This window comes from Anabas testudineus, chromosome 17, assembly GCF_900324465.2.
Source record: "Anabas testudineus chromosome 17, fAnaTes1.2, whole genome shotgun sequence".
Taxonomy (NCBI): Eukaryota; Metazoa; Chordata; class Actinopteri; order Anabantiformes; family Anabantidae; genus Anabas; species Anabas testudineus.
In genome coordinates, this window is record NC_046626.1 from 8,597,216 (window position 1) to 8,624,621 (window position 27,406).

The following is a 27,406-nucleotide window of genomic DNA, read 5'->3' on the forward strand; positions in this document are numbered from 1 at the left end:
CCAGGTGCAGGTTAACAACAACGACAACCAGCCACAACATTACAACCACCTGATGGCTGTGGTGGACAGGGGTCAGGACACACAGTGCATTCCAGCTTGTAAACCAGTCTAGACCAGAGTATCCATGCTGATCCCTGTCTGCCAAAACATTACAGCTGTCAGGTGGTGGGTCTATGTAAATGCTACATTACCACATAATTTATGTCCAGCACCACAGAAAGAAAACAAAGAGAGTACAACTGGAGTGTGAGACAGACAGATTGCATAACTGATTCACAGCGTTTTGCTTCCAATAACAGTTTAATGCCTTTGCTGAAGTTCATCTCGTGATCCCTCAAACTGTCAGCAGGAGTTCTTGTGAGCATCTGGTCAAGGCAGTAATTCAGTTTGTCTTATTTTCTGATGCACTCTTGTCTTTATGAGAAGGACACTAACTTTATTGTGTCTCTCCCTGACCACAAATGTTGCCTATATTTAGTCCTAGAACCAACAGACAGTATTTTACTTTTGAAATGTTATTTCTTTCAATTATACATTGTATTTGTAGTAGTTTGTCTGAGTTAGATTAAGGTTTTGTGGACTGACAGGCCATCTGTGTTTTTGTATTTGTTTAGATCATAATGTTTGTCTTTATATTCCCCTTTTTTTAAGAATGGTGCTCATTAGGGTCAGTTTGGGTTTGTTTTGTACAGTTCAGTCAGTTTTGCTGTTAAGTTTGTAATGCTTCAGTCGAGTTTGATTCATTTGACTTTTATAGGCCCAGTATTTTGTTGTGTATGGTTGATACACAATACATTAGTTTTTGCATATTTGGGTAAATAAACCCTACTTTTTTTGGAAATCCACCTGTGGTTCTCCTTTTATTTCAGCTGACAGCAGTTCACTGACATCTTTTTTCAATTGCACATATTAGGACACACAATAAAAATCTGGTTCATATCTCCTTTTGATGTAAAGTTAAAGTGTCAGTTGTTTTTTTTTCTTCAAATATCAAGCACCAATTCATCCATTTTTATCTTTGTGTATAATCTAAATGTTCTTTTTTGAGGAAAAAAAAATAGAATATTTAAATTGTCTGTAGAATTTAACATATGCACACTTTAAATAAAAAATTAGTAAATGAGATGATATTCAGGAATATGAACAGTGGTAACCACTGCACCATCGTGACGCTCAAACCCATTCATTTAATCTTAATTTAGTTAGGTCTGTGCTAACAAGAGACATGCTACCCTCTATCCTCTGACATTAAATCACTACTTAGACTTACCTAACTGTCTAATCGAGGACATGACATTACTAGTTTCGACATTAGGCTACACGTGAGAAGCAGATCCACACACGAAACCAATTACAAAACTGTGCGGATTTTGTTGTCTACAGGAAAGAAATTCCAGATTGGTAAAGATCATCTGAATAGGGTTAAAAGAATCCAACTACTTCTCCCTGCCATAAGTGCACCAACACAAATAAACACACATAGCTCAGTGTTGATGTCGAGGAGCAGCTCGATTGACTAAAATTACACAGTTGGCCTAAATACTCCTAGCCTTTATTTTATGATATAGCAATTTATCAGACAGAGAAGCTCTTAGGAGAATAAATAATCAGATATGTGTAGAAGTTAATAATCCACCTGACATATATTAAGGTGCTTTATTATACTGATCCAAAATAAAAATCCAGCCCTGGCTGCCAGATTGCCCTTAATATGCTTGTCCTGAGTCACCTGCACATATATGTATGTTAATGTCAGCAGTAAAAACAAAACTGTAATAGTTGACCAATGGCATCTATCTGTGTTGTCTTATCACCCCAACCTGAAGGGAGATCATGTCGGAAGGAACTGAAGACCTTTTGTGCAGCTTGCCCGTCTATCCGACATGAAGCAGCTCTGATTCAATCAATCAATGAACATGTGAACAAGGCATGATCAGTGCGGATGCGCCGTGACGTCACGCGGCGCGCCGACCAATAGCGGCGTCTGTTTCCCAGCCTATGGTCGTACAGTAAATACTATGAGCTCTGCCTCCTTCCCTCTCAACGCAGCGATGAAAGCGGAGTAGAAAACCGAGACGAACCCGTGGATGTGCTTTAAAATCGTTCGTTGGGCCTGGGGGATAGTCCTGCTGGCAGTTGGCCTGGTGAGCTCGCAGCTCTCCGGTGGAAAGGTGAAAAGCTATCTGTGCAAGAGGGGAACCTGAGCAAGCTGAGGCAGACAGAGGGGGGGGGATTGTCGGCCCACCGCAGTCTGAATCACCGGAGACTCGCCCTGCCGTGGCTTCATCGCTGACATCGTTTGCCCGTCGACGTGCTCATCCCCTCGGAGGCAGAAAACAACGGCAAGGGACAGGACCCAAGCCCGCGTTTGACCCTCTGCCGCAGCCCCGAGGTGCGCTGCCTGGCGGAGCATGCTAAATAATGAGCCAAAGGGACACACTGGTTCATTTGTTCGCTGGAGGGTAAGTCCGACAGCGACTTTTATTTATTACAGATATGGCTTTGTCTTTACATGTACATCTGCACCGCTGACCCACGAGTCGTCGTCTGGTTGACGTTAGGTTAGCGAAGCTGCGCGTGCATGTGGTAACGTAACGTGTGTCGTCAACTGAATGTGTGACTTCAGTCACGTCAGTGTCAAAACCAAGCTGCACTTCCTGTTAACGCTTCAAAATACGTCCAGTGGTACTGGAATAATGTGGAGGCTGCGTTGGAGCCTCCATTTGGCTTCGAGGTTTTTTTAGCGAGCATTTCAACTTCAACCTAGAGTTTGGTTGTTGTAACTATTTCTGTACACATCTCTGTATTTTAGAAAGGGGGCACTAATTTACGCTTTTGTTTTGAAGGCATGTTGAAGTCATTTCCGGGCTCTGTGCAGCGCTCTTTCTCGTTAACTTGACAAAGTGCCTCCAGTAGTGCGACTAGTTTTTCTGCCTTTTAAATAAATCAGGGAATAGTTTAGTTGAATTAAATGTCACTCACACGTCTGCTTATGTGGAGTCAACGGTGTGATTGACTCCTGTGTGTCTTCACTGATTGATATTAGTAACCATCGACAACATTTATGCAGCCCATTTTGTTTTAGGATGTTGAAAGGTTTCCACACATTTTCATATCAAGGACTCTCAGGTAAAGCAGATAGAAATCATCCATTTAGTAACAGCTGTTACTAACTGCTATTGATTTTCCCTGTATTCCATAACAGTTGAAACAGTAAGTGGAAAATAAAATTTACTGGCTGGTAAAATCTAGTTTCAAAACAAAAACTAAAATTAAATTGTTCATTTCGTGTCTGAAAATCACCTCCTGAAACCACTAAATAGGATCAACAAGTAAGGACAAAGTATGACTACATTAGTTTAAATGTGCAGCTCACATAATAGGTGAGTAATGATTCACCTTCCCAAGTCAGGAGACAGGCCTAACAACTTGTCCATCAAAGGACATGTGAACACGGGCTTCACGTTGAGCAGTTTCTTGATCCTGTGTATCAGTATACCAGTAAACCAGCAACTGTCCATTGTCTTCTGTTTGTCTTTGTCTGTTACCTTTTCTTTCATCTCTGCACCAAACCATTCACATTCTGCTATGGTAATCTCATCACACCACAACTTTTCTGTTGTTTCCATTGTTAGGAGTTCAGCAACATTAAAACAACCGAAGACTCACTGATATCATAAATAGAATTTCTTTTGTTGCGTTCCCAAAAAAACCTGAGCTTGAGGCCGTAGCACAGGGCTTCCTCTCTCAGCTGCTGTGAGATACACACATGCAGCAGCCAGCATTGCATCAAAAGTAGGCCAAGGGTCACCATTGCCTGTGAGCGTGAATGTGGGTCGGCTCTTTTGAAAGGTAAATATAGCTGGTGCTGTGCTAAAGAGACTGCAGCTAGAGGAATTTACCACAAGCAGCTAGGATATAAGCATACACCACTGTGTGTCTAGTGGTGTATTTACTTTATCTGACTTATTGTATGATTTGTCACTGTGGCAGTCATAAAGCTCTTTCCAGGTTTGACTGTAAATGTTCAAGCGAATGTAAAAGTCCTGTTGTGGAAAGCAGCGCAGTGTGAAAAGAGGAGGGGATCAACTTGTGTGTGTGTGTGTGTGTGTGTGTGTGTGTGTGTGTGTGTTCAGATCATTGTTTTTGACATGACATCTAGTGCTTTTATAAAATAAAAGTTTCTAGTTACTGAGCATGAAGTTGACAGAATTAGATCAGCTTCGGTTTGTTTACATGCTGGCTTCAGTCAGAGTAGAGGTCAGAGTCTCATTGATTCAAAAGGTCCTTAGGTTCATTTTTAAGTACTCATGTTTTTATTTATTTATGTGTGTGCGTGTTTAACAAGCCAGATAGATAGCAGTCAGATTTTTATGACTGCTCTTTGTCGCCTTCTTAGTAGGCAAAAGTCATCAAAATAGTTCCACCAAGCCCTAGTTTCCTCTGAACCGAATCATGAAACCACTCAAATACTGCTAATTGATGGCTTACGCATGTCGGTATTGTGCATATCATAACACGAGGTCATGGCTTGTACATGTGTGCATCTTAAATAATTTTAGAGCTAAAAGCAAAAACTGATTGTGTTTGAGAGTGACTGGGGAGATCAGTACTAAAGGTTTGAAAACAAAAACTGGCAAAAGAAAATATCACTGTGACTTGGACCATTTGTAAGAAAATGCTATATTCAGAGTTCCTTTTAAGATACTCAGAGATTACTTGACATATTAATGTGTTTTTTTTTTTTTTGTTTGTTTGTTTGTTTTTTTAAACTTCTTTACAAATCCTGATTTGGATTTGTTCCAGCTCTCTTTATGACACACATTTTGTCCCCACAGTCTTATTTGTTTATGTTTCTGTCCTTTTCAACCGTGTCTCTGTTCCATTCCTAGATGTGGAGGTACAGTGGGAGCTATTTTAACTTGTCCTCTGGAGGTTGTGAAAACCAGACTGCAGTCTTCCTCCATTACTCTCTACATCTCTGAAGTCCAACTCAGCACTGTGAACGGAGGCAGTGTGGCCCGTGTCGCTCCACCAGGGCCTCTACACTGTCTCAAGTAAGTAGAATTATACTAAATGTTAATTTCAGATTTATTTAAATATTGGAGGCCTGGCACAGTATTCCAACATTCCAAACAAACCAAACCGGAGATGGATAGCATATAATACATGTCAGTGCAACATTCAAATTATCAGATGCAAATCTGCATCACAATGATATAAAAATGTTTTAGCTTGTAAGAAAGTTTGTAGTTTGACTGAGCTGTATTAAACTGTGTCAGTATGCAGTGACAGGAGAATAAGTAAGTAGCTGTAAAAGAAACAAAATACAATTCCTGGTAGGTTTTGTAATCGGCCTGTCAGAGCTGTGACAACACAGCCTGTATTTGTTGTCACATCAGATGTTCATGTCAGTTGGTGGACTGTCTGTTTAATAAACCAAAAGACACAAACCTTTTTTGATAATCTTAAGTATATTGAGGCAAATTTATTATTTGTGACAATACAGCATCCTATTCAAAGTTAATCCACTATAATAAGGAAACTATGTGCTGTATGTCCAGTATCACCCTAATCTTCCTGTGAGTTTATATATTATGCTCTAACTCCTAAAAATAAATGTGTAGATGATAATTATTTGCATTTGCATCTGACATATTGAGTCCTCCAGGAGATGAAACGTTGCATAATCTTAATGACAGATTGAAATTAAACATTCTAAAAAATAAACCTCAGCACTATGTATTTCTTCCTTTGTTCAAATTTTATTGACTTTGTTTGTTGCAGAGACAAAAACATTTTAAGCCTAAGTTTTATGTAAAGCTGGTTGGGTGTTTTGGGTACTTTCTTTAACAACTGTGCGGTTTACCAGTGTAAGAAGTGCAAAATACTTTAGTTCATTTTTTTCCTGCAACATGATCATTCTTCTTGTCATTAGACATAGTAAAAAGTGACCACATAGAGAGGATGTGAAAATATAGGGGAATCTGACAGAGGTTTGAAAACTACTGAACGATGGCATGGTTGAATACTTGTTACACATTTTGGGCACTGAGGGATTAATGGTGCTTAAGTAAATATTTAGCTGTGCTACAGAGCTCTACTCATGTTCTCTGGCAACATGGTTCTATAACTGTTACATAGCATGTCACAGAATATTAGACATACAGTGGCAAGAAAGAGTATGTGAACCTTTTGAAATTTTGGTTTTCTAAATCAATTTCTCATAAAGCATGATCTAATCTTCATCTAAGTCAAACGTATTAAAAATATGTTGTGCCTAAAATAATAACACAAAAGATGTGTGATCTCATGTCTTTTTTTGAGAACAACCATAAAAACCTCATACTCCTAGTGGAAAAGGTATGTGAACCCTTAGAATAATAACCTCCAAAAATTGGAGTCAGGTCTTAGCATACCTGAAAGACAATTATTTTAACGGTGTGCGCTAAAACATTTGTGTTCATGAGTCTACAGCACGTAATACATTGAACAAGCAGGGTGTCTATGGCAGGACAGTACAAAGGAAGCTGCTGCTTACTAAAAAGAACTTTGTTGCACGCATGGAGTTTGCAAAAAGCACATTGACACTGCATATCTATTTTATAGATATGATGTGCAGGTATAAATTCCAAGGGTTCTAGTAGCACTATGAGGATTTTATGATTGTTCTCAATGAAGACATAAAAGATCAGAATTTGTTTATGCTATTATTTCAGGCACATTGTATTTGTCAATACTCTTGACTTAGATGAAGATCAGATCTCTTTTTATGACAAATGAATGCAGAAAACCATGACATTTTAAAGGGTTCACATTTTTAAGTGAAAACCTCCCCTGCCAAATTACTGCATGAATTCTCATTTCAGTGTAGAAGTCTTAGACAAAGATGGTACATAAAGGCATAAATAAGGATTAAAATATCAAATATTTGCAGGAATATATAGGCAAACAGTTTATCTTACATCTTCACAGTTCACTAGAAGTGCATTTTTGTCACCAAGAATTTTGCTTACACTAACGAAATGGTTAAACATTTCTTACATTTGTTAGACTACAAAAATGTGCTTGCTCACACTGGCTATTAAAATAGGTGGAAAAGTTTCCTTCTTCAACAAGGCTGTTAAAAAGGCTTTTCTTCAGGATTTCTTCTAATAACACTGCACAAATGCTCTGTTACCAGAGATTGCAGTTAATCTGGTGCATTGTTTTGGGCTCAACATTGAACGTGTGGCGATACAATCCAACTTATTGTGTTGTGTTTGAGATAAACAGCTGGTATCAGAAATCATACTCCACTATTAAACTGTGAAAGAAGAGGGAAGTGTGACAGTGGTAAGGGAAGAGTACAAAGTGTCAAGTCAAAGTGAGTCACCATGCAGTGACACTTAGGTCTTTTTCCAACTCAGAGTATGATAATCATTGATTTGAAATTTGTGACTGAGGAGGACACTGTCACTTCAGGCAGTTGCACATTAGTATGCTAAAATCATTTTACTATGTTGTAAGTATTTATCTATTTAAAAAATGTTTGCAAAGTTTCACAGCCAGTGTAGGAAGGCACAGTCCACAAGATGAGCAATATATAGCTTCATAGCTGCTCCAAGAAATATCAGCGCAGTGTCTTGTTTTTATTACAGTAGAGCTGCCTAGCCACTAAAACAATGAAACCTATCTCAAAAAAACATTGTCTTGTCCTTTGGCCCTCTTTTGAAAATTACATAGCATTTTTAAGAACGTATTTTCTAGCACAGTTTATGCAAAAAAAAAAAAAAAAACATCCAACAAATGAAAGTAAATCATAAGCCATACTCATTCCAGGTTAGATAACTGGGTTAGATTAGAGACAGTAACAATCTTTGAACTAGTCGACATCAGAAAAAGAACACATGAACTGACAAACACCAACATAAACAGCAGCAATGGGCAAAGGGCACCTGTTGCTTCATTTAATTGTGGGTCTTTCAGTATGTTGATAGTGACCCTGTGTAAAATGTCAGACTGTAGAGTGTTGGGCTCTGGCAGATTGCCCAAGAAGTTGTAATCTACTAGTCCATGTGCGAAGAACACTATCATCAGATGTATATTTAGCTACAAACAGAGCTGTTGTGCCAAATGAAATGCTTTCTTCCTTTTTGACCTCTTTGCTTTAATGGACTTAACCATTTCCAGTTGTTATGTGGTCACACATTATAAGGGATGTGTGTATATATGTCTATATAAATATAAATGTAAATATAAATATAAATATAAATATAGAACGAAAGAAAGAAAGGGAAAACAAGTGTCATATACATTGCTTCAGAATTCAGCTTTCTTAGTATTTCACAGTATCTGCATGCTATCTTTCTACTCAGTTGTCCAGCCAGTCACATGATTATTGCCTGTTCTCGTAATGATGAAGTGACCAATAAAACACGATGTGAAATGTATTATTAGGTGTTTTCTCTCTTTGCAGGTTAATTCTTGAAAGAGAGGGACCCCGTTCTCTCTTCAGAGGGCTGGGGCCCAACCTTGTAGGCGTGGCACCTTCCAGGTATGTTGAAGCAAGATTGACAGTGTACAGTATTATCTACAGTGTTTTGGGTGTGTTTTATATCTTATCCTTACCTCAGACTTTATACCTACCGTGTCTTAAGTTACGCAGCAAAAATTTACTGAGAAAAGTCAAAAGAAAGAAAAGTACACTATCTGCACTTGCATATCTGATAACTAACACAGAAATGTAGGCCACTGATGTTTGTGGGACAACTGTCTATCAGCAGTGCTGTAAAAATAAAGGCATTCCAGCATAATTTACATTTTACCAGGGGAAAGTATTTGCCTTTGAGAAATCCCACCCGCTCGTTCAGATCCCAGGTTGTCAGCAACAGTAGGTCACAGAACTGAAGTGAAGAGTTAAACACAGGGAAATGCTGTGCTTCACATGCCTGTGGAAATGACCTGGTTCCCTCTTTCTCAGCTCCTCTGTTTAAAATTATATAACAGCCGAAAGTCAGTCAATCAGAATCTAAATCAGCTGCAACAGCAGGCATCGGCCAGCTGTGACACACTCATCATGTGATGTTGTAGTTGTTGTTGTTGTTGTTGTGTATCATCACAGTGGAGTTCCTATACTGACACAGTTGTGTTGCTGTATAATCCCCTCCCTGACCTGTGTAGTTCTCCCTAGCTACTGCTGCATCACATGACAGATTGTCATCCTCATCCTGTTGGTTCATTGCAGTCTCTCTCTCTCTATCTGAGTCATCCCTTCCCTACTTGAATTTCCTCCCCATCTCTTCCACCATGTTCGGCATTTTTAACCCAGAATTGTTCTATGCCCTTGCTCCTTTATTGTCTATGCCAAATGGCAGATTGTTTTCTGGTAATGACAGGTATAGCAAACTGTTATTGGAAGAGTCTGCTTCACAGTGAGTGACTTGTTATTTTGCACCTGAACCCTGATGTTTTACAGTGTACCCTACGGTCTATTTTGTCCTTCATTGTCATGCTGCTTCTCTGAAGCTATACTATAATTATAGCTTAACTAAAGCTATTTTATGCTCATATATTTGTTGAAAGATAAATATTCACGTGCAAAGATTCTGGATACATTTTATCCTTTTATTCCGATTTCATCTCAACTCACACTAATTTATGTGGCCTGTGGGAAAGATCTTGGGTAGAATTCTTAATGATATACTTTGTTTGTCCTGTATTATATCACATTTGTGCTATAAGTATGACACAAGCATAAAAGAACTCTAGACACTATTTACACAGAGACGTACATACACATTTGCACATCTTCTTGGAATCTGACTAGGAAACCTAAAATAAAAAAAAAAAAAAAACTATTTTCACAAGAGGTAATTGAGGGGAAAAGTATTTAATTAAAGTTTTTTTTTATTGGGTTTTGAGTTCAGAGTGACACTCTTCATTTATTATTCAGTATCATTAGATTTTACTGCCCTGAACTGCAGACTGAACTGATTAATCAAATTGTTTTAATAAGACGCTCTTAAAAAAATTTAAATTACTATGAGTGTTTGATTAACATGCATAGTTTACATAGATACAACAGAACATTCCAGTTTTGAAAATGCTGGATGCAACATTTCCACTCCATTAATCCCAGCCTAATTTGTTGAGCTTTAGAGACAATATGATCTAATAAAATGACAGTTCTATTACTTTATTTATCTGTAAGGGGAGGTCGCTGGGTTGCTAAGCTACAGAGCTACAAAGTGTTATTTTTTCCTGTTATAATTAGAAAATGGCACTCTGTCCCTGCAAATCTTCAAAAAAGAAAAGGCAAAACAAACAAATGCTAATGAGAGTGTGGTCCACTGGGTATGCTGGTGGCATTCATTAACAATACACACCCAACACATGCATACAGAACATCTTGCACCAGCAGCATCACTCATTATGTGTGTGAGATGCACATAGACCTTAAAAGCCACTCACAGAAATCATCTGCAGAGCAGCCTGATTATATGGAGGATGTATGGTCTCCTTTCAGAAGAAAGTCAGAGAGGAGAGGCCACTGGGTTTAATTCCACTCTGCAGATTTAGTCCTGTAATTTTTATTTAGTGGCAGCTAGAATCATGGGAGATAAATCTGCTTGTAAAACATACCATGTGATTAAGACAGACAGATGCACAGAAACTCCTATGAGTAGCTTGCTTTTATACAACATACTATCTCGCTTGGCCCTGTTCTATTAGATACCCTGTTATAGAATTTAGGCAGCATTTTATTACACCGGTTAAAATGATGTTTTGGTACTAAATGCAGTACTGATATGGTAGTAATAGTCCACATAAATTCCTGAATGCTTATCAGAAAAGCCCTGTTTTCTCTTAATGTTTCCTTAATAGTTAGAAGTAGTTTATCCCCTGTCAACATAGCCAGTGATTTTATTTTCAGACCTAATAACTATCTAATGTTTTCCTCCATTGTGATTTTTGCCACAGGGCTATCTACTTTGCAGCCTATTCAACAGCCAAGGAGAAGCTGAATGGGGTGTTGGAGCCAGACTCTACCCAGGTGCACATGGTGTCGGCTGGGATGGCAGGTAATAACGCCTCTTTCTCCCTCTCCCTTCTGTCGGTCTGTAGCTCTCTGTTATACCTGCCTGTTAGTGTGTCTGTCAGTCTGCCTGGGCAGTACAAATCACTGATGGGTTTTATGAAAAAATATTTTAAGGAATTATTTTGTTTGTCTTCATCAGACAAACGTAATTTATCTTTATCTTCTCATCTATGTCCCCCCTCACCCCCTCGTTTCCATTTACATGTGTGGGATGTTTAGATCTTCACAAATTTAAAGCCTGTGGATACCTAAAGCATGCTAAAGCTAATTTATAATAATAGCTGTTTTGTGTGTATAATATTAATAAATATCAAATACAAAGAGGGTTTTTTTTCCCAGAAAGCACAATTTAAGACTCTCAGGATCAAATTGACCTTGATTGTCGTGACAGTAGCTTCACTTTCTTTCTGTGATACCAACTCATAAAAAGATACATTAATCAATTTTTAAACACTTGTCATTTCCACAACTTGATAGTTTCAAAGTAACGCGTTAATCTCCCATTTGACAATAAAAAAGCAAAAAAAAAAAAAAAAAAAAGCCACACAATCACCTAGAACATCTTTACAACTCTCTCACCAGCATTTCCTTTCTGTAAACCTGCACCTCTTCACTCAGATAACACAATATCTTGTCTCTCTTGTCTCTTCATGGTGGCCTTGACAGCCCGCATATAGTTTAGGAGACAAATGACTTAAGTCAGCAGTGTCAGACTTTCATGCACTAAGATAAGATAGTAAAGCAGTTTGTTGAATGTAAACTTTCATTTAGTAAATTGGGTGGCCAAAACATGAGGAATACCCCTTAATATAAAGCACTTCAACTCTACCACCCACTAACCCTAACTGGCATAATAAACCATAGACTATAGAATTCAATCAGTTTCAATAAAACCTGGGAAATTATAATCTTGTGAAAGTAAAAAATCCTGGCAGAGCTGCTGTATTGGCTTTGGATTAGACTGTGTACCTAATGAAGCGGATAATGAGTTTATATTTTAGCTGTTCTACCAAAAGAAGAAGGAAAAACCTGATGGTCCTTAAAGTTTAGGTTGTGCTTTCCTCTTCTCCTATCCCTGTTGTCTCCCATGTCGTCCATTATTTTCCTTATTCTCCTTGCCCTATATTCCTCTTTTTTTTTTTTTTTTTTAATCTTTCATTTTGAGGCCTCTTCAGAGGACTCTGTAAATGGTTTAACATCCCAGTTGTTACTTAAACAGTGTGGTCTGGGCCCCCTTCTTTGCTCTGTGCGTATAGAGGAGAGAGCACGGTCCTCAAAGGTCAACCGGGGCCCCTGGCACTCGGGCGGACACGTCAGGTAGCACCCCATTTCTTTACACTGGTATGATGAAAACCATGGTGATTTTATGAGTATTCGACAATTCATGATGGATATTCATTTGTAATGATAATACCATTGCTTATGGCAATGTGTTTGCTGCTGGTTTGTAGTTTTAGGCTCTTATGATAAGGTTATGTTATTATTAGTCTTAACACCCAACCCCCCTCTCCATAGCCTGTCCTGTTCCACCAACACAGTAAAGGTAATGTAATGACATACTGGTGTAGATTTAATATTGTCAGCACAAATGAAATGCTAACCTTGTCACCGCTGCAGAGGGTTGTAATCGATGTGCCCCATTGCGTCTTTTGTCATCACATATCATCAGCATCAGTGCCTCAGATATGTCTTTTCAAGGAAAATCACTATTAGTGCATCGTCCAAAAAGGCGGCGCCATTTCATCATGACTTGCTCTTTTGAAGTGAGTTGATTTTTTTTTAGATTATAGCTAGACAGTTTACCCTAAACACAAATTAGGGTTAGGGTTAGATGCAGTGAACTCACAGATACGAAGTGTAATGTAACACATTTGTATACCATAAGCTTTGAGAATTGTGCTTTGTATTCTTCATCAGCACATTTCCTTATCAGCATGGCAGCTGCACATATAAAGCCAAGTATGTGTCACACTACTTTATCCCTTAATGCTGAACAACTGTGTGATGTTGTCTCTGAACTAGACAGATGTTTCATCTTATAAGGCCTTACTGACTGCACAGCTACATTTAAGCCAGCTATAGGATCACTGTTTTCAGTTTTTATGGAGTCACTGTCTCCCTTGTCCTACCTGCAATAACTGTGTGTTTCATGCACTTGGGGGAGGGAGTCTAGCCCCACTACTTGTATCGTCTCTTCCACTAGTTAATCCAAAGCAAACTTGCCATTTCTGAATGTTGTAGGACAAAAGAAATGGCACTTGCCTTTGCAAAGACCAACATACACACACAACATGCAGCAGCTTGTTCACATTGCAAGGACAAGTTGGCCTATGTGGGTTGCACCCAGAAAATGTACATACATATATACAGTATAACCACCTACAGTCACACCAATTTAAGCTGAGCTATTTTTCCAATACATTAATACATCATTAGTCCAGAAGAAAAGAGTGTTGATTAAAATAAAACTAAAACAAATCCAACAGTTTAAACAATACAATGAAATGACAGAAACATTAACATTCTATTTAATGTTCATTATTACAAACAAGGAGTTGTTACTTTTACAATAAAGGCTTGGACTTTCTCTACATGTACATTCTTTAACAATTTGATGTAAAGTATTGTATCATGTTGGGTAAGAGTACTTGTGTAACAACTCCTTCCTTTGTTACTTTTAGAAACAAACTGGCTTCCTGGAGGCAAATCTCTCTTCTAATGTGCATCACATTTTAATGTTGTATTTAAATTCATCCCACTGTTTGTTTCACAGAGGTATTTGGTCATTTAGTCATTGCTTCACCTCCAACTTTTTTACTCTATTGTCACAAATATGTCATCGCGTATTCACAAAATTGCTCTCAAACTCGTTTCATCATCATTGACCACTATAAGAGTCTGTTTATACACAATGACAAGGTTAGCATTTTCACTTTCCTCTTTACTTCATGCCTTATTTCGTTGCATTATTGATTTTACCCTTATCTAATATGCAGATTATAAACTGGTAAAAGCACAATGACTATGAAAAATACATACCTCCTTAGATTTATTTTTACCTTTCTATGTGTACTTGTACGCGCTCTGGTGTGGAGCTTGAGTTTTGGATTGAGTTTGGCTTCTGTTCAGTCCACATTTTCTTTATTCTAGTTGGTAAGGGCAGTAAATGGGGGATACATTACTTTTACTTTCACTTTTAATAATGTGAAAATAAAAGAAATGTAAATGTAATGTTAAATTTAATTGAATGAATAAGAGTAAATTGGAAGAGAAGGGACTTTGAGGTTTTGGGGAAAGATGGTCTCTCACCTACCATCTCTTCTCCATTCACCTTTAGAAAGTGGGTTGGGGTGGGTGGTTGATGGGGTTGTGGGTGGATGTGACTGCTGCTTGTGTGCGACTGTGGTACAGAAAAGCCTGTGTCTATTTTAGGGCTTTACTGTAAAGCTTTCACCCCTGCGTGATTGGGTGGGACACCCCCGCCATCTGAGCCCCCCATATCTGCAGGCTACTAACTGCAGCGGGGAGGAGCTGGAGGAGCTTTGCCCCTCCCTCGTGAGTACACGCCATAGACGCTACTTCCTTCTACTTCCCTCTTTTTTTTTTTTCTCTTCCTCTTTTTGTTCTTCTCTTCTTCTCTCCAACAGACCTGTGCCATCTTCTCTTCTTCACGCAGTTGCCTTAACGTAGGGCTCTGTTGCATTGATTAGATGTGACTCAGGCCTCTTTATAGACTTGCCCTTGTCTTAGCTGTTTACTGCAAATGGCCATGTTTTATTTCTCTCTCTTTGTCTCAGAATTTTTAGAGACACATTGTTTCATTTCATAATAATACAAAGTGCTCATTAACTAGCTTTACACCCTTCATATCAAACCTTACTTTACTCTATATTGTCTACAGTTCCTGCTTTACCAAAACACACTAGAAAAACAACTCAAACTCAAGCACACACTCACATTTCCCTAATATTCTGTATATTCATATACACAAAATAAACTAACCTCAAGACTGGCTTAGGCAGATGGACTTAAGACTAAAAGTAAGGTTACCCACCATCATTAGGAAGTAGAGACTGCACTAAATTCCTCACTCAGACTTTCCACTTTAGGACAGCTGAATTATTGAAGAACATCCTCCAGACACTTTGTTTCTCTTTGCTGTAATAGTTGGGCTTGTTGGACTGGTATCAGGCCTAGTCTGTCTCTAATGTTAAATTTCCAAGAACAAACACAAAAGACTTGAGTAACAAGTGAGTGTATTCATACTGCTTAATTTAGGAATTTACAGAAATATCAAAACTCCCAAACTCACTGTGTTGTGAAAGTTGTTTAACGGTAAATCAGATTGTTAAAAAGGGGTAATAGTCATCTGTACATTTGAAATCACACTAACAGTGTAATACTTTTTCAAAAAAAATAACAGACTACCCCTGTAAGCTCTTTAAGAAGAGCATATGCTAATATTACAAATTATTTTTATTCTAACACACAAGTTCTCATTAGCATTTAAAAGAAATGAATCAGACTGCAGTATAATGACGGTCTGCTATTCCATAATGAATTTGCTGCTTGGCCTGATTTCCAAGTGTTTGCAGTTAGATGTTATTAAGATAGTATAGGGGAAAAAAAATTTAGCTTTCAGAGCTTAAAGTGCTGCCTTCATGCTCTGTTGTAAAAACTTGACTTTAGGAAGAGAACTGTTTGGTCTACATGCAAACAAGTTGCATTTCACATGAAGAGGATCAATGTGTGAATAGCACATGGAAGAGCATGCATTTTTGTTTGTAACAGAAATAATAATTGATCCAAAAATGAATGAATGAAAAATGAATACGGACGTGGTCTGAATTAATATATACCATAATTTTCTATAACTGTATTGAAGCTAATCTTTCTTGTAAAGCACTGAATTAAGCAAATTGATCCTGTTTAGTGAAGTGCTTTCTCACTGTTCTTGTACATTAGTGAGTATTAGTGTAGGTGTTTAAAATGTATTCTTTCAAGTGTCTTTGTGTCCCTCTGACCCTGTAACCTCCTCTGAATATTCCAGGGTTCACCGCCATCACAGCCACCAACCCCATCTGGTTGATCAAGACTCGTCTGCAGCTGGACTCTAGGTGAGGAACCACAAAGCTGAACATCAAGTCTAGTCAAGTAACAATGGAATGGTTCATATAACTCATTCATTTTTTTATTAGTTATAACAACAGTGAGATTAAATGTTATGGGATATTATGAGATGTATTTAAATCTCTTTATGATTACAGAAACCGGGGAGAGCGACGAATGAGCGCATTTGAATGCATGCGGCGGGTGTACCAGATGGACGGCTTGCGAGGTTTCTATAGGGGCATGTCAGCATCATACGCTGGCATCTCAGAGACCGTAATCCACTTTGTCATCTATGAGAGCATCAAGCGTAAACTGCTGGAGTCCAAGGCTCACGCTAGCATGGATGAAGAGGACGAGTCTGTCAAAGATGCCTCAGACTTTGTGGGAATGATGCTCGCAGCAGCCACCTCAAAGACCTGTGCCACCTCCATCGCTTATCCTCATGGTAACCTCCTGTCTCAGTCGCCCAATTTATAATTTTTTTTTTTATATTCTCAAAGTGTAACGCAGGCCATGCTTTTTTTATTGTCAACCAAAACAATGAAAAATGCGCACACACAGTATTTTTATTTATACTGATGCAAAATAGTACTACTCTGGCAAAGAATATATTGATTTAAAAATGTTAAGTGTTATTTTTGCCTCTGTTATTTATTGTATTTGAGTCTATTTAGGATTTTTTACAGGTTCGGTACTTTACCAAATCAAATGATGTTTTCAATTCGAAGGGAAGAAATTCACCATGAAAGAGTGCCGCAGGTTTTTGCACGGCCCAGTGTATTACAGCATTACCTATATACAGTTAAATATACTACAAGTAAAACTAAATCACACATTTCCAGTAGCTTTTTTAGTTAAGGTTTAAGGAGTTTGAGGGACAGTAAGTGTATCAAAAGATGGATCAGATGCTGCTGAACAACTAGCAGCTATTAGTACATTTACCATGATTTTCTTCTGCTTGCAAATTGCAGAAGTGGTCCGGACACGGCTACGAGAGGAGGGCACCAGGTACCGCTCCTTCTTTCACACTCTGATCACGGTACCCAGAGAGGAGGGATATCGGGCACTGTACCGGGGCCTAACAACCCACCTTGTCCGACAAATCCCCAACACTGCCATCATGATGTGTACCTATGAAGTGGTGGTCTACCTGCTTGGCCGTTAGATCACCAGACGTGTCTCCATATTGTTCAGAAGACAGAGACAGTTGGCAAAAGACTGAGACAGGTGGCCTTTGGCGAGCGAGGAGGAAAATGTTTAATTGAAGACCAAAGGATAGATACACTGGTGGACTAGGAATGGACAAATGGAAAACACATGAAGGAAAAAGGAGGAGGAAAGCCCTTTGTTGCTGTCAGCATCACCACCTGCAGCTCCCTTTATTGAACTCCTGGGCCAGATGCAGGACGCTATATTTCACAGGAGAGGTAAAATGAGTAGGCAGAGAAAAGGGACACTGACAGAAGAAAGCAGGAACCAGTAGGTACCTCGAGCAAGATTTAAGCACATTTCGGTGGCCTTAACAGAAAAGGCGTCTAGTTTGCAGGCTTGTATTTGAGTGAAGAGTAAAAACTGTCTTTTTTTGCTCTCATATAGTTAATTATTTGAAAGGGGAATGCTTGGAGGCAGCTGAACTTGACAGAAACAATGACAACGAAATGTAGGTCAATTTGAATACTCCAGTAATCTCTACACTGTATACATGAACATGCCTCAGTGCTGTGAGACTATGTTTAGATGACTGGCAGTTCAGGAATGTTAATTTAGGGTAGAATGTCAGAAAATGAAATGTCTTTTTTCTTTTTTTAAGTCATGTCCACCGCTCGTCTTTGCACTACAGAACAGTGGCTTCAAGCATTCCCCTCTGAACACTGCAACAAGTTCATATAGAGCACTGACCACATGCATTGAAACAGTGATGAGCTTGTGATGGTCTTTCACTCAAACACAAGATGCTAGCTAGTATTTATGAAGAGTAGGTTAATAAGCTGACTTTGATTCAGTGTTATATTCCTCTGTAATTCAGTGCCTGGTTGTGACGGGCTTTGGGTGAAGTTGGCCTACAGTAATTCACAGCTTCTCATTGTAAAATGTGAAATACAGTCTGTATACAAGGCCAGCTTCTGCCTGGACCCCGTCACTGCTCAGGACTTTAAAATCTTATGTGAAAGCATGAGAAGGTACCAAGACTAAGTATCTATCCATCAGAGTGCCACTACTTGAATATAATGTGACGGTGTGAGGAAATGTTGGCTTGAGAGAATGTTAATGGAGTTTCATCATCACCCCATAACCCTGTGTGTGCGTGTGTGTGTGTGTGTGCGTGTGCGTGTGCGTGTGCGTGTGCGTGTGCGTGTGTGTGTGTGTGCGCGTGGAACATGTCACTTTACACTGTGATGATCCAATTATGTTTGTGCGTGTGTGTGTGTGTGTGTGTGTGTGTGTGTGTGTGTGTGTTTGCATGTATAGTAAATATCTGCTTCATATTTCCCTCCACTGTTAATCTTGTAAGACACTGCGGGTGGGATTATGGAAACGCTCCTTACGATACCAGGAGCTTTCTTTTCCACCCTCTTGCTGGTCCTTCCTTCCAGTGGCTTCCAACTGACCTGATAACATGCACTTTTGTGGCCTTCTCAGGCTTGTGCTTTGCATTTTACTGTTTGGACAGTTTAAACTTGTACATTGTAAAATAAAAAAGTATTACTGTATATCAAAATGGTATTTTGCGCAACTGTTCTTACAGCAGATATATTGTACAGTTTAGAGTTCTAGAGTAGTTGTGAAGGATGTCCAATTGTGTTTATATAATATAGATACAGTATAGGCATATCATAGTTTTTTCCCCTTAGGCTCATGTATGATCATGCTGTGCTGTAACTTTTGGTTATGTTTTGTTTTTTTCTTTACATTTGTTACGCTGCAATACAAACATTTGTACTAAAATAAAAGCTCCAGCTCCAGCACAAGCACTTTCATACAAGTGTTTGTGCTGGAGTGTTGCTCAGCCATTTTACGGTGTTCCATTTTGCAAAGTTTGGATGTTTCCGTCACTTGTGATGTTTACATTCTTTGTTAATTTCTGTCTTGTTTGAATATCAAGAAGTGTTTTAATGTGAGTGTTGAAGAACTGGAAACTGCTGAGTACGGAGGCGAGTTGGGAGGTCCAGAAGTTGTTAAGCTTATCTGTTACTAAACAGGGTTGTTGGTAAAGTAAATGTACCCCCTTCAGTGACCAGTTTAAAAAAGTTCTCATGGCATATGTAATTATTTTTAGGGGAATTTTAGCACAAGTTGTATGCAAGCACCTCGTCAGATTTCCTATTTAGCGCTCTTCTATTATCAAAATGGCCTTTTACGTGTACTTGTTCTCCAATCCAAGATACTCCAACCTCTCTTATCGAGCCTCTGGGGTCTCAGTGCACACATAAAGTCTGCACAATTTTTTTTTGTTAAAAAAATAGTATTGTTTTATTTTTTTCTGGTACATTCACACGAGGTCCTTAAACACTCACATTTTTTCTCTCCTTGCTGCAGTGTCATTTCAGAAGTCACTTGTATCTTGTAATAGCCATTGATTTTCTCCATTGACATGTTGCAAGCCCATAGTTACTGTTGGTGCTTGGAAAAATAATTGCTGACTCGTTTTAACGTCCATGTTTCCTTATAGAACACTAATAGCTTTTATGTCTTTGGCTCCACTGCTGTAATACTTGAGGTCAAATTACCAAAATGTGACACGAACAGACAACTGGAAAAAAGTGCAAACATTTTTGCTTTATTTTTACCTCTCATTTCAGTGTCTGTATGCAATTCAATATCTTAATCCTGTATGCTTGGACAGGATGCAGCCTCAAGCAGGGTTAAACCTAACCTGGAAGTCTGGTTTTTGCCAGTTCAAATGTTGATGTATTTTATGTTTGTTTGTTTTTAAACACAAAAGTAAATAAAAATGAGATTAAAGCTAACATTACACTGTCTCTATTTTATTTTTTTTTTTTTATATAAACAGCTACTGGTTATCCAACAGGTTTAAAAGAAGCCATGTCGGTTACAGTAAAATCTTGTTTGTAGAAGATTTCTTCTTCTGTTTTGTGTTTGTGTGTTTACCTACTAGCTCCACCAGGAGGAGCCAAATAATTTCTGTCTAAATTTATTGATTTATTTTTCTTCACCTTAAGTAAACCACCTATATATATATATACACAATATAACTATATAATAAGGTTTATACACATTCTCTGCTTTTGGGTAAAGTACAGTATAATAAAACAAAGAAAATTTAATTGTGTCATTCAATATTTAAGATCCCAGTCTTTAAATCTGATGTGATTATATCATTTAATACACAATCAAAGTCAGGGAATGTCAAGTTTAACATATTTTTAATGCTTGGCCTACACGTAGATCATAGTAAGGCTGCATGCTTGCTGTGACAGTGCTGTTACCCTAATAGCTAAGTTCTACCTACAGCAGGATCAATGAATATGTGTGGGGGGGAAATTGGAATAATCCATCATCATACTTGTCAGGTTTGAAATGACTTTGATTTAAAAATTGACATAAATTCTATAGTGACAGCACAAACATAACATAGCCAAAGCAAGTCAGACATCACTGTTCTTGTTTTTTATTTAACAAAATAGCTTGAATTTCACATTTTACAGCAGATTAGTCTGTTGTGTTTGCAGTTATGTATCTGAATTAACTTCCACATACCAGGCAGCTGATTTCTTGATCCAGATTCTGTTGGAAATCCCAGTCTGAGAAATATAACATGTGGATGATGATACATTCAATTCCTGTAGGAAATACTAGAAGTTTATTTATTAGCAATAATAAATAAAAAACACATGCTTCATGATTTGGTGCAGATCACATGGTGTTTCCTTTGTTACCACCTGCCTCTCTATGGTGTAGATGTTGTTTTTTTTAAACAAAAGAAACAAAGAATTCAATTCTACTTTGGTCTGCAGCACCTGAACTGTCAATGGAGGTAGATTGGACACTTGCTAAGGAAAAAAACAGAGAATGTCAAACACGTAGCCCTTCACTGGACACCAGAGGGCAAACACATGAGAAGAAGACCATACTGTAGATCACCTGGCGACAGACAGTGGAAGGAGAATCAAAGAACATGAACCACACAGAAGCTGGTCCAGAACAGACATCAGTGGATGACTTTTGTTGCTGCCCTAAATGCCAGGGGCAACACAGGCCATAACTAAGATGTAAAGATGGTGTTGAATGCCCGTCACCCTTGTCAGCCACTGTCTAGCTAACTGTATTATTGTAATATTGGTTTGAAATTAGCAGAAGAAGAATTTATCACATTTTGCCTTATTAACTATAAATGAATCTAGTCAAGTCTAATCAAGTCCCATGTTTTGATCTGCAATAGTATAAGTACTAAACAAAATATCATTTTGGTTACTTTCTTGCCTGAAAATCTATCTAGTTTTCTGTTTCCAGCATGTATGATAAGGAAGAGATAGAGTGATACTGACATTATCATATGACTTGTATCTTATTTTGGTAAAATAGTTAGTGTTACAACTCCCTACATATTAAAACCATACCTGGTCTTTCTTAAGTAGAACATTTGAAAAAATATTTAAGATTTAACCGTCAGTGAAAATAATATAATGTGTACAATGTAGTATGTTTCTTGAAAAAGAAATAACATTAATATAAAAATATGTGAATAATAATAAATGATGATTACAGTATGCTCAAACAAAGAGCTAACAATGATGACATAAACTATTTTTTTATTTATTTTATTTTCAAGTTTAACTGTTAATAATAACATGTTATATAATTTTATTGTAATAATAGTAGATTAATAGCAGTAACAGCTGTGCCACTACAGGTATGCAGTTCTTCTTTGTTGTTGTTTTTTTTTTTACAGATGTACTAGTTAGTGCAAATTGCCGCAACTTACGAGCAGCCACTGAACGCACCTTGAGAGTCTGAGCCAATAGCAGAAGACAGAACGGCGTGTTGTGGTGGAATCGACCAATCAGCGCTCGCTCTGCGGAGTAAGCGGACACTCGGCGTCGGCTCCCCGACTCCCCGACTCCCCGACTGCCTGGAGGCACCGAGCTGCAGTTTACAGCAACAAAGAAATCGTCGCTGCATCGTTGAAAACACATGTAACAGGGCTGGAATAAGTGGAGAAGACGTGAGGCCTCGGTGATTCGTGCCTTGTGGGGCTCCCCTCAGAGGAAAGTGTCGCTCGGAGAGTTGTATTCGGTGAGTGTTTCTCTGTTTACACCGGATGAGCTGCAGCTCGCAGCATTTCTAGCACCACACTATGATGTGTAGTTGCAGCCAGGCGAAAAGTGTCTTTAGTACGTTTTGGACGCCTACCATTCATTTGCCACAGTGCTAAAGCTAACACACAGCTTGCATGTGAATTTTAGATCTGGTGTCATCTGAAGGTGCGTGACTCCGTGCGCGCTGGGATCTGTCTGCGTTTTTTTTTTTTTTTTTTTTTACACGATCACCTCTCATGTCATGCTGAAAAACCCCCTCATCTGTGGTGTTAGATCCCGCAGATGAGGGTTGGAAAGGGTGACTGAAGCTCTGGTTCATGAGTGATTAGTCTATTGTGAAGTGTGTGTGTGTGTGTGTGAGAGAGAGAGAGAGTGTGTGTGTGGATGCACAGGGAGAGAGACACTTAGATTGGTTAATTTGAGGAGTGTTTTGACCCCTACAGAGATAAAACTATCAGGTATTTCACCATAAAAGAGCAAAGATACGATTAAAGCTGCTTAACTTGATTAGTTTTGCCTGTAAAAGTTCCTGCAAAGCGCAAACATAGTCAGATATGGGATGATGAACTGTTGATTGACTAATCTAAAAGTCCTGTAGCACCACAGAATCATTTAAATTCTCACAGGTTATCAACCTTTAATCATTGTGTCATTATGGCCTGTTTCAGATGTCGTTACACACATTAGAGCTGGTCCAACAGTGTTTAATGTCCTAATGTAAATGTCACTGTCACTGACAGCTGAGGGTGTTGGTGTATGTATAAATGTTGAGGGCATTTCCTCACAGTAGGAAAATAAGAGCGATTAATTCTCTCCGTGGCCACATCTTGGTATTTACTCAGCTAAGATAGGCAAGGTGACAAGGACACAGAAATTGGAGAGCAGATTGTGGGAGCAAGCAGGGCGGTTGAGGAAAGAATGGTCTATAGAGATGGAGTGGGAGAGATTAAGTGTGGGCACAGGGAGAAGAGAAGGTGGTGAGGGATCTGACTAATAAGATGAGAGCTGAGAAGAGGAAAAGTGACAAGAAAGCAAGAGGAGAGAGCAAATATTTGGTTTACGAGCAGGTAATAAGCAAAAAAAAAAAAAAAAAAAAAGGTGTGTGGGTGTGAGGAGCAGTGGCAGGTGGTGTCTGCTGCTTGATGGATGACTTCTTGAAATAAAATAAAGGGGGAGGGTGGCAGGGAGAAAGATGCAGAGATAGAGGGGATGGAGCTTTGTATTGGTGGCAGGAGGTCTTTTATCTGTCTGCTGGATCTGACCAGCTGCTCACTACTGGAGATCAGGCTTCTCACCAGCACACTTCCCCACTTTCAATCTCTTCTTGTGCTTTTTACACGATTACAGGCACTGCTCCAAATGGCTCTTTGACTGCTTATAGAGTGGAAAACGGTGAGCAGATGCAGTTTGTGTCCACAGTGCTTGGTCTTCTGCTTCCCCTTATTGAATGACAAATACATACGACTATTCTCCCACAGGCGCAGAATGCTGGTGCTGGCTGGCCGCTGGCTATGGCCTTTGAGGTGTGTTCAAGTGCCACTTTGACGCAACGGATGACAAATAACACTTAAATCATATGACCTGTTTACACCTGCAGTGAGCACACTGCAATTTCTCTCTCTTTCTCTGCTCATTCACCTTTTTCGCTCTTAATCTGTTTTTCTTTCCATCCTTATTTCCTGCTTTTCCAGTCCCATTTTAAAAACCTCTTATTCTCTTATTTATGCTTCCAGAGGGACTAATAAGCTGTGTTATGAGTCAGTGCGAGCAGAGAGGCAGATGGGATTCAGCTCGTAGGCCAGATAAGGGTTTTTCTACTCAGCTGTGTCTTATCACACCCTGTCACTGCTACTTAAACTGAACAGATGTACGGAGTGGTAAGAATTTATATGCTGGTCCTGTGTGAAGCATGTTGGTGTAATCCCTGTACAGAGGGGTGCCAGTGATGTCAGAGCACTACTTTAAATGCAGTGACGCAGAGATGGGCAACTTTTTTGGGGTTAATTCACAAAAGCTCTGACACTAGCCCAGAAGTTGGCTCAGTGTGTGCTTCAATTAATCAACATCCTCACCACGGAGAAGAATTTTAAATGAGATATTAGGTCAATTTATTGCCAGTTTCTGGGAATATTGCTCATCTGCATTCTGCTCGCCGCTTAGTGTGTCACCGATCTCTCATCTGCCAGTGACACACAGTGCGATTTGGTGACAAGATGGACACATTTTGTAGTCAGTCTGAGCTACTTTCCATCAGCTGTCATTATTTTTAATGACTTTATTTTCCCACCACCCTACTGTGTTTGTTGTGGGCCTCAGCAGAGTACCACAGGAAGCAGGCTCTTACAGGAAGCAGGCTCAAACATTTGAACCTGTGAAGCCTCAAATTAGACTAAATCAAGGCGCAAAATAGATCAGAGTGTTGTGTGTCTAATGGAGAGAGTCACATGTGGCAAGCATGAGCCAAGTGTTAAACTGGTGATTTGAAAGGATTTTCATCTCCATCTATGTATGTATGTAAGTAGTGCTTTGTTTTTCAGCATGGTTAATAGCCTATCTCAGTCTCCTGTTTTTGGATTCTGCCTCTAGTTCATTGGCTTGGTGCGTCTCTGCCCTAACAGAAGTGGCAGGCGACACACATGTAAAAAAAGCAGTTCACTCTTTATTTGTATTCTCTTGTAAACCACAGTTTTTAGAAACACATGCTGTGTGAGCCATCACTATGGTCATTTCTGTCTTTCTGTCCTTGGATACAGCCATGTAAATATATACAGCTTACTCTGGCAGATGGAGTGGGAATGAATTTATATTCAGCAGCCTTTTGTTAAGTCAGTGATGGAGTGCTGAGCTCACAGAAATGCACACATAAACCATCACGGATGGACACACACACACACACACACACACACACACACAGAACCGTCACTCAAGAAAAACAGCACTCTCATGCAGTGCTGCTCTCTAAAGTCAATGACATCAGCTGCTGTAAAGCGAAACAAGCACAAAAACAGTGTGTTCATCTCATCTTGGCCTTGGCAGGTGTGTAGTTTCTGAATTCACTGTACAACTGTGTGCTGTGTATGTCTGTGCGTGCACACCTTTGCCCATTACAATGACAGGATAACTCATGTAACAGTGCACTTTACGTTAACATGGCCAGGGTAACATCCTCCTGGACTGGATAACATGAATTCAAAATGTCCTATATCTCTGAAAATCTGTCACTGTCTACAGCTCTCTGGGTGTATCTTCTCGTGTTTTAGCTTGCTCATCAGTTTAACAGGGCGAGGCTGACACTGCTAGTCATCTTGTCGTCATCAGTTTCTTAAAGAAAGATTGCAGCAGTGAGTAGTTAATCAAAGTTCTCCTCACAGGGAATACTGGAGGCCTTGGGGAGGTAACAGCCAACAACATGAAATCATTAGTGTTGTGACAAACAGGCCGATCGTCTGCCTGTAAACCCTGTAATCTGAGCTCATTTCACCGAGTAGTGTCCCGTCTTGTCATGCGTCATTTGGCTCCTCGTTGCTGCTTGATCCGATCAGAAGTTTGCTTCATCTTTTGGTTTCTGGAGAATAAGGACGGCTGCACGGGGGGAAAGAGTGGCGGCGTGCTCATTTACATATAAATGATGGCAAAATCTCCTTCTGGCTTGTTTGTCACTTTGCGGTGGATCCACGCGTGTGTGTGGGTTTTCGTCAGCACTGAAAAAGTTCCTTTTATCTTGACCGTGTGTGCAGCGTCATCATGTGTCAGTGCCAGGGTAATCGGCTCTGAATCAGCTGCCCCATGCTACAGCCTGCCTCTGATTTCATGACTTCCATGAGACTATCTGGGTTTTCCAGTTGGATAAAATCTACTGAATCATCATAAAAAAGTCATGTGATCCTTTTGGCTAGAGAAAATAAAGCTTCTAATAATTCTGAAGAAATGTGATGGAATGAAAACTAACCAGGTGTATACACTGCTCTCATACTCACTCTGAGTAGAAGCATCTAGTTGTTTTATGTTTTTTGTTTTACTAAATGTGGAAACAGATGAATTTCCTGTCACAGACTCCATTTAAAAGCCTCTCATGTATCATCTCTGAGTGTCTTTGTAACAGGAATCCTTGCTCGCTTCTCAAACTATTTACTTATAAAGCCAAAAATAGGCCAGGCAGCACTCTGAGGCGCGGTTAGCACACATCATATTAGCACTAATATTAGACGTGATATTAAATTTGCCTTTAGGTTCTAACGGGGATGAAACCAGTGCTATGATGCTTGTGGGAAAGCAGCCAAATACATTTTCTTGGAGGAGCATATCTTTAAGACTGAGAAACATGGCCAACATTTCTATAGTACAATGAACTGATTAAATGTTGATATCACAATGATAAAAATGATCTCTGTATTAAAAAAAAAAGAAAAGAAAAAGTTTTATTCTGCTCTCTTTAACTGGCTGGGATTGTTGTAATGATGTTACTGAAGAATGGGCGCCTCCGATTTATCTGGGACATATATAATATTATTTCTAATCGCGAGGCTTATGATGTATCGAACATTAGAACTATTGACAGGCGCCATGTGAATAAAGCTGGATGAGGCCGCACTGCACCGCTGTGAAAAACAGTGTGTACAGTATGTGGAAACTGATTGATTCAGTGTTGACAAGAGCCTTTTGTTTAGAGAAGAGGATTCAGCTGGTGAAACCAATGTTTGTCCTTTTTCCTTGTCACGGGACATCACAGCATTACGTCATGTTACCAGCATGTTTGATACCAGACAGACGCTTCATCAACAGCATCTGTGGACACAGTGCTGTCTGTGGAAGCACAGAAAGAACTCAGAGGTAGACGGATTATTTTACTGGATTATGAATTTCTATCTGTCTTACTATAAACATTGACACCACACATCCTGATAAGTAGACACTCCTAGACACTAAATACTGCATG

The 27,406-nt window shown here is 39.1% G+C and overlaps 2 protein-coding genes across 2 annotated transcripts in view; both read left to right on the forward strand.

Annotated features, from left to right (window-relative positions):
* The first annotated feature begins 2,017 nt into the window (after positions 1–2,017).
* LOC113171655 (solute carrier family 25 member 36-A-like) lies at positions 2,018–20,150 on the forward strand. The gene is made up of 7 exons (XM_026374169.2): positions 2,018–2,462; positions 4,893–5,057; positions 8,459–8,536; positions 10,963–11,063; positions 16,131–16,197; positions 16,348–16,637; positions 17,164–20,150. The coding sequence occupies exons 1-7, from the start codon at positions 2,422–2,424 to the stop codon at positions 17,355–17,357; spliced, it is 936 nt and encodes a 311-aa protein (XP_026229954.1). The 5' UTR covers positions 2,018–2,421; the 3' UTR covers positions 17,358–20,150.
* Positions 20,151–22,268: 2,118 nt separating this feature from the next.
* LOC113171784 (SPRY domain-containing SOCS box protein 4-like) overlaps positions 22,269–27,406 on the forward strand; it is a 62,147-nt gene continuing 57,009 nt past the window's right edge. Inside the window, exon 1 of the mRNA XM_026374472.2 lies at positions 22,269–22,447. The gene's annotated coding sequence lies outside the window, so the exon portion shown is untranslated. The remainder of the gene's footprint in view (positions 22,448–27,406) is intronic.

Coding starts and splice junctions, on each gene's coding strand:
- LOC113171655 (XM_026374169.2), top strand. CDS start 2,422: ATGAGCCAAAGGGACACACTGGTTCATTTGTTCGCTGGAGG. Junction 2,463..4,892: donor GTTCATTTGTTCGCTGGAGG/GTAAGTCCGACA, acceptor TTCCATTCCTAG/ATGTGGAGGTACAGTGGGAG. Junction 5,058..8,458: donor GGGCCTCTACACTGTCTCAA/GTAAGTAGAATT, acceptor CTCTCTTTGCAG/GTTAATTCTTGAAAGAGAGG.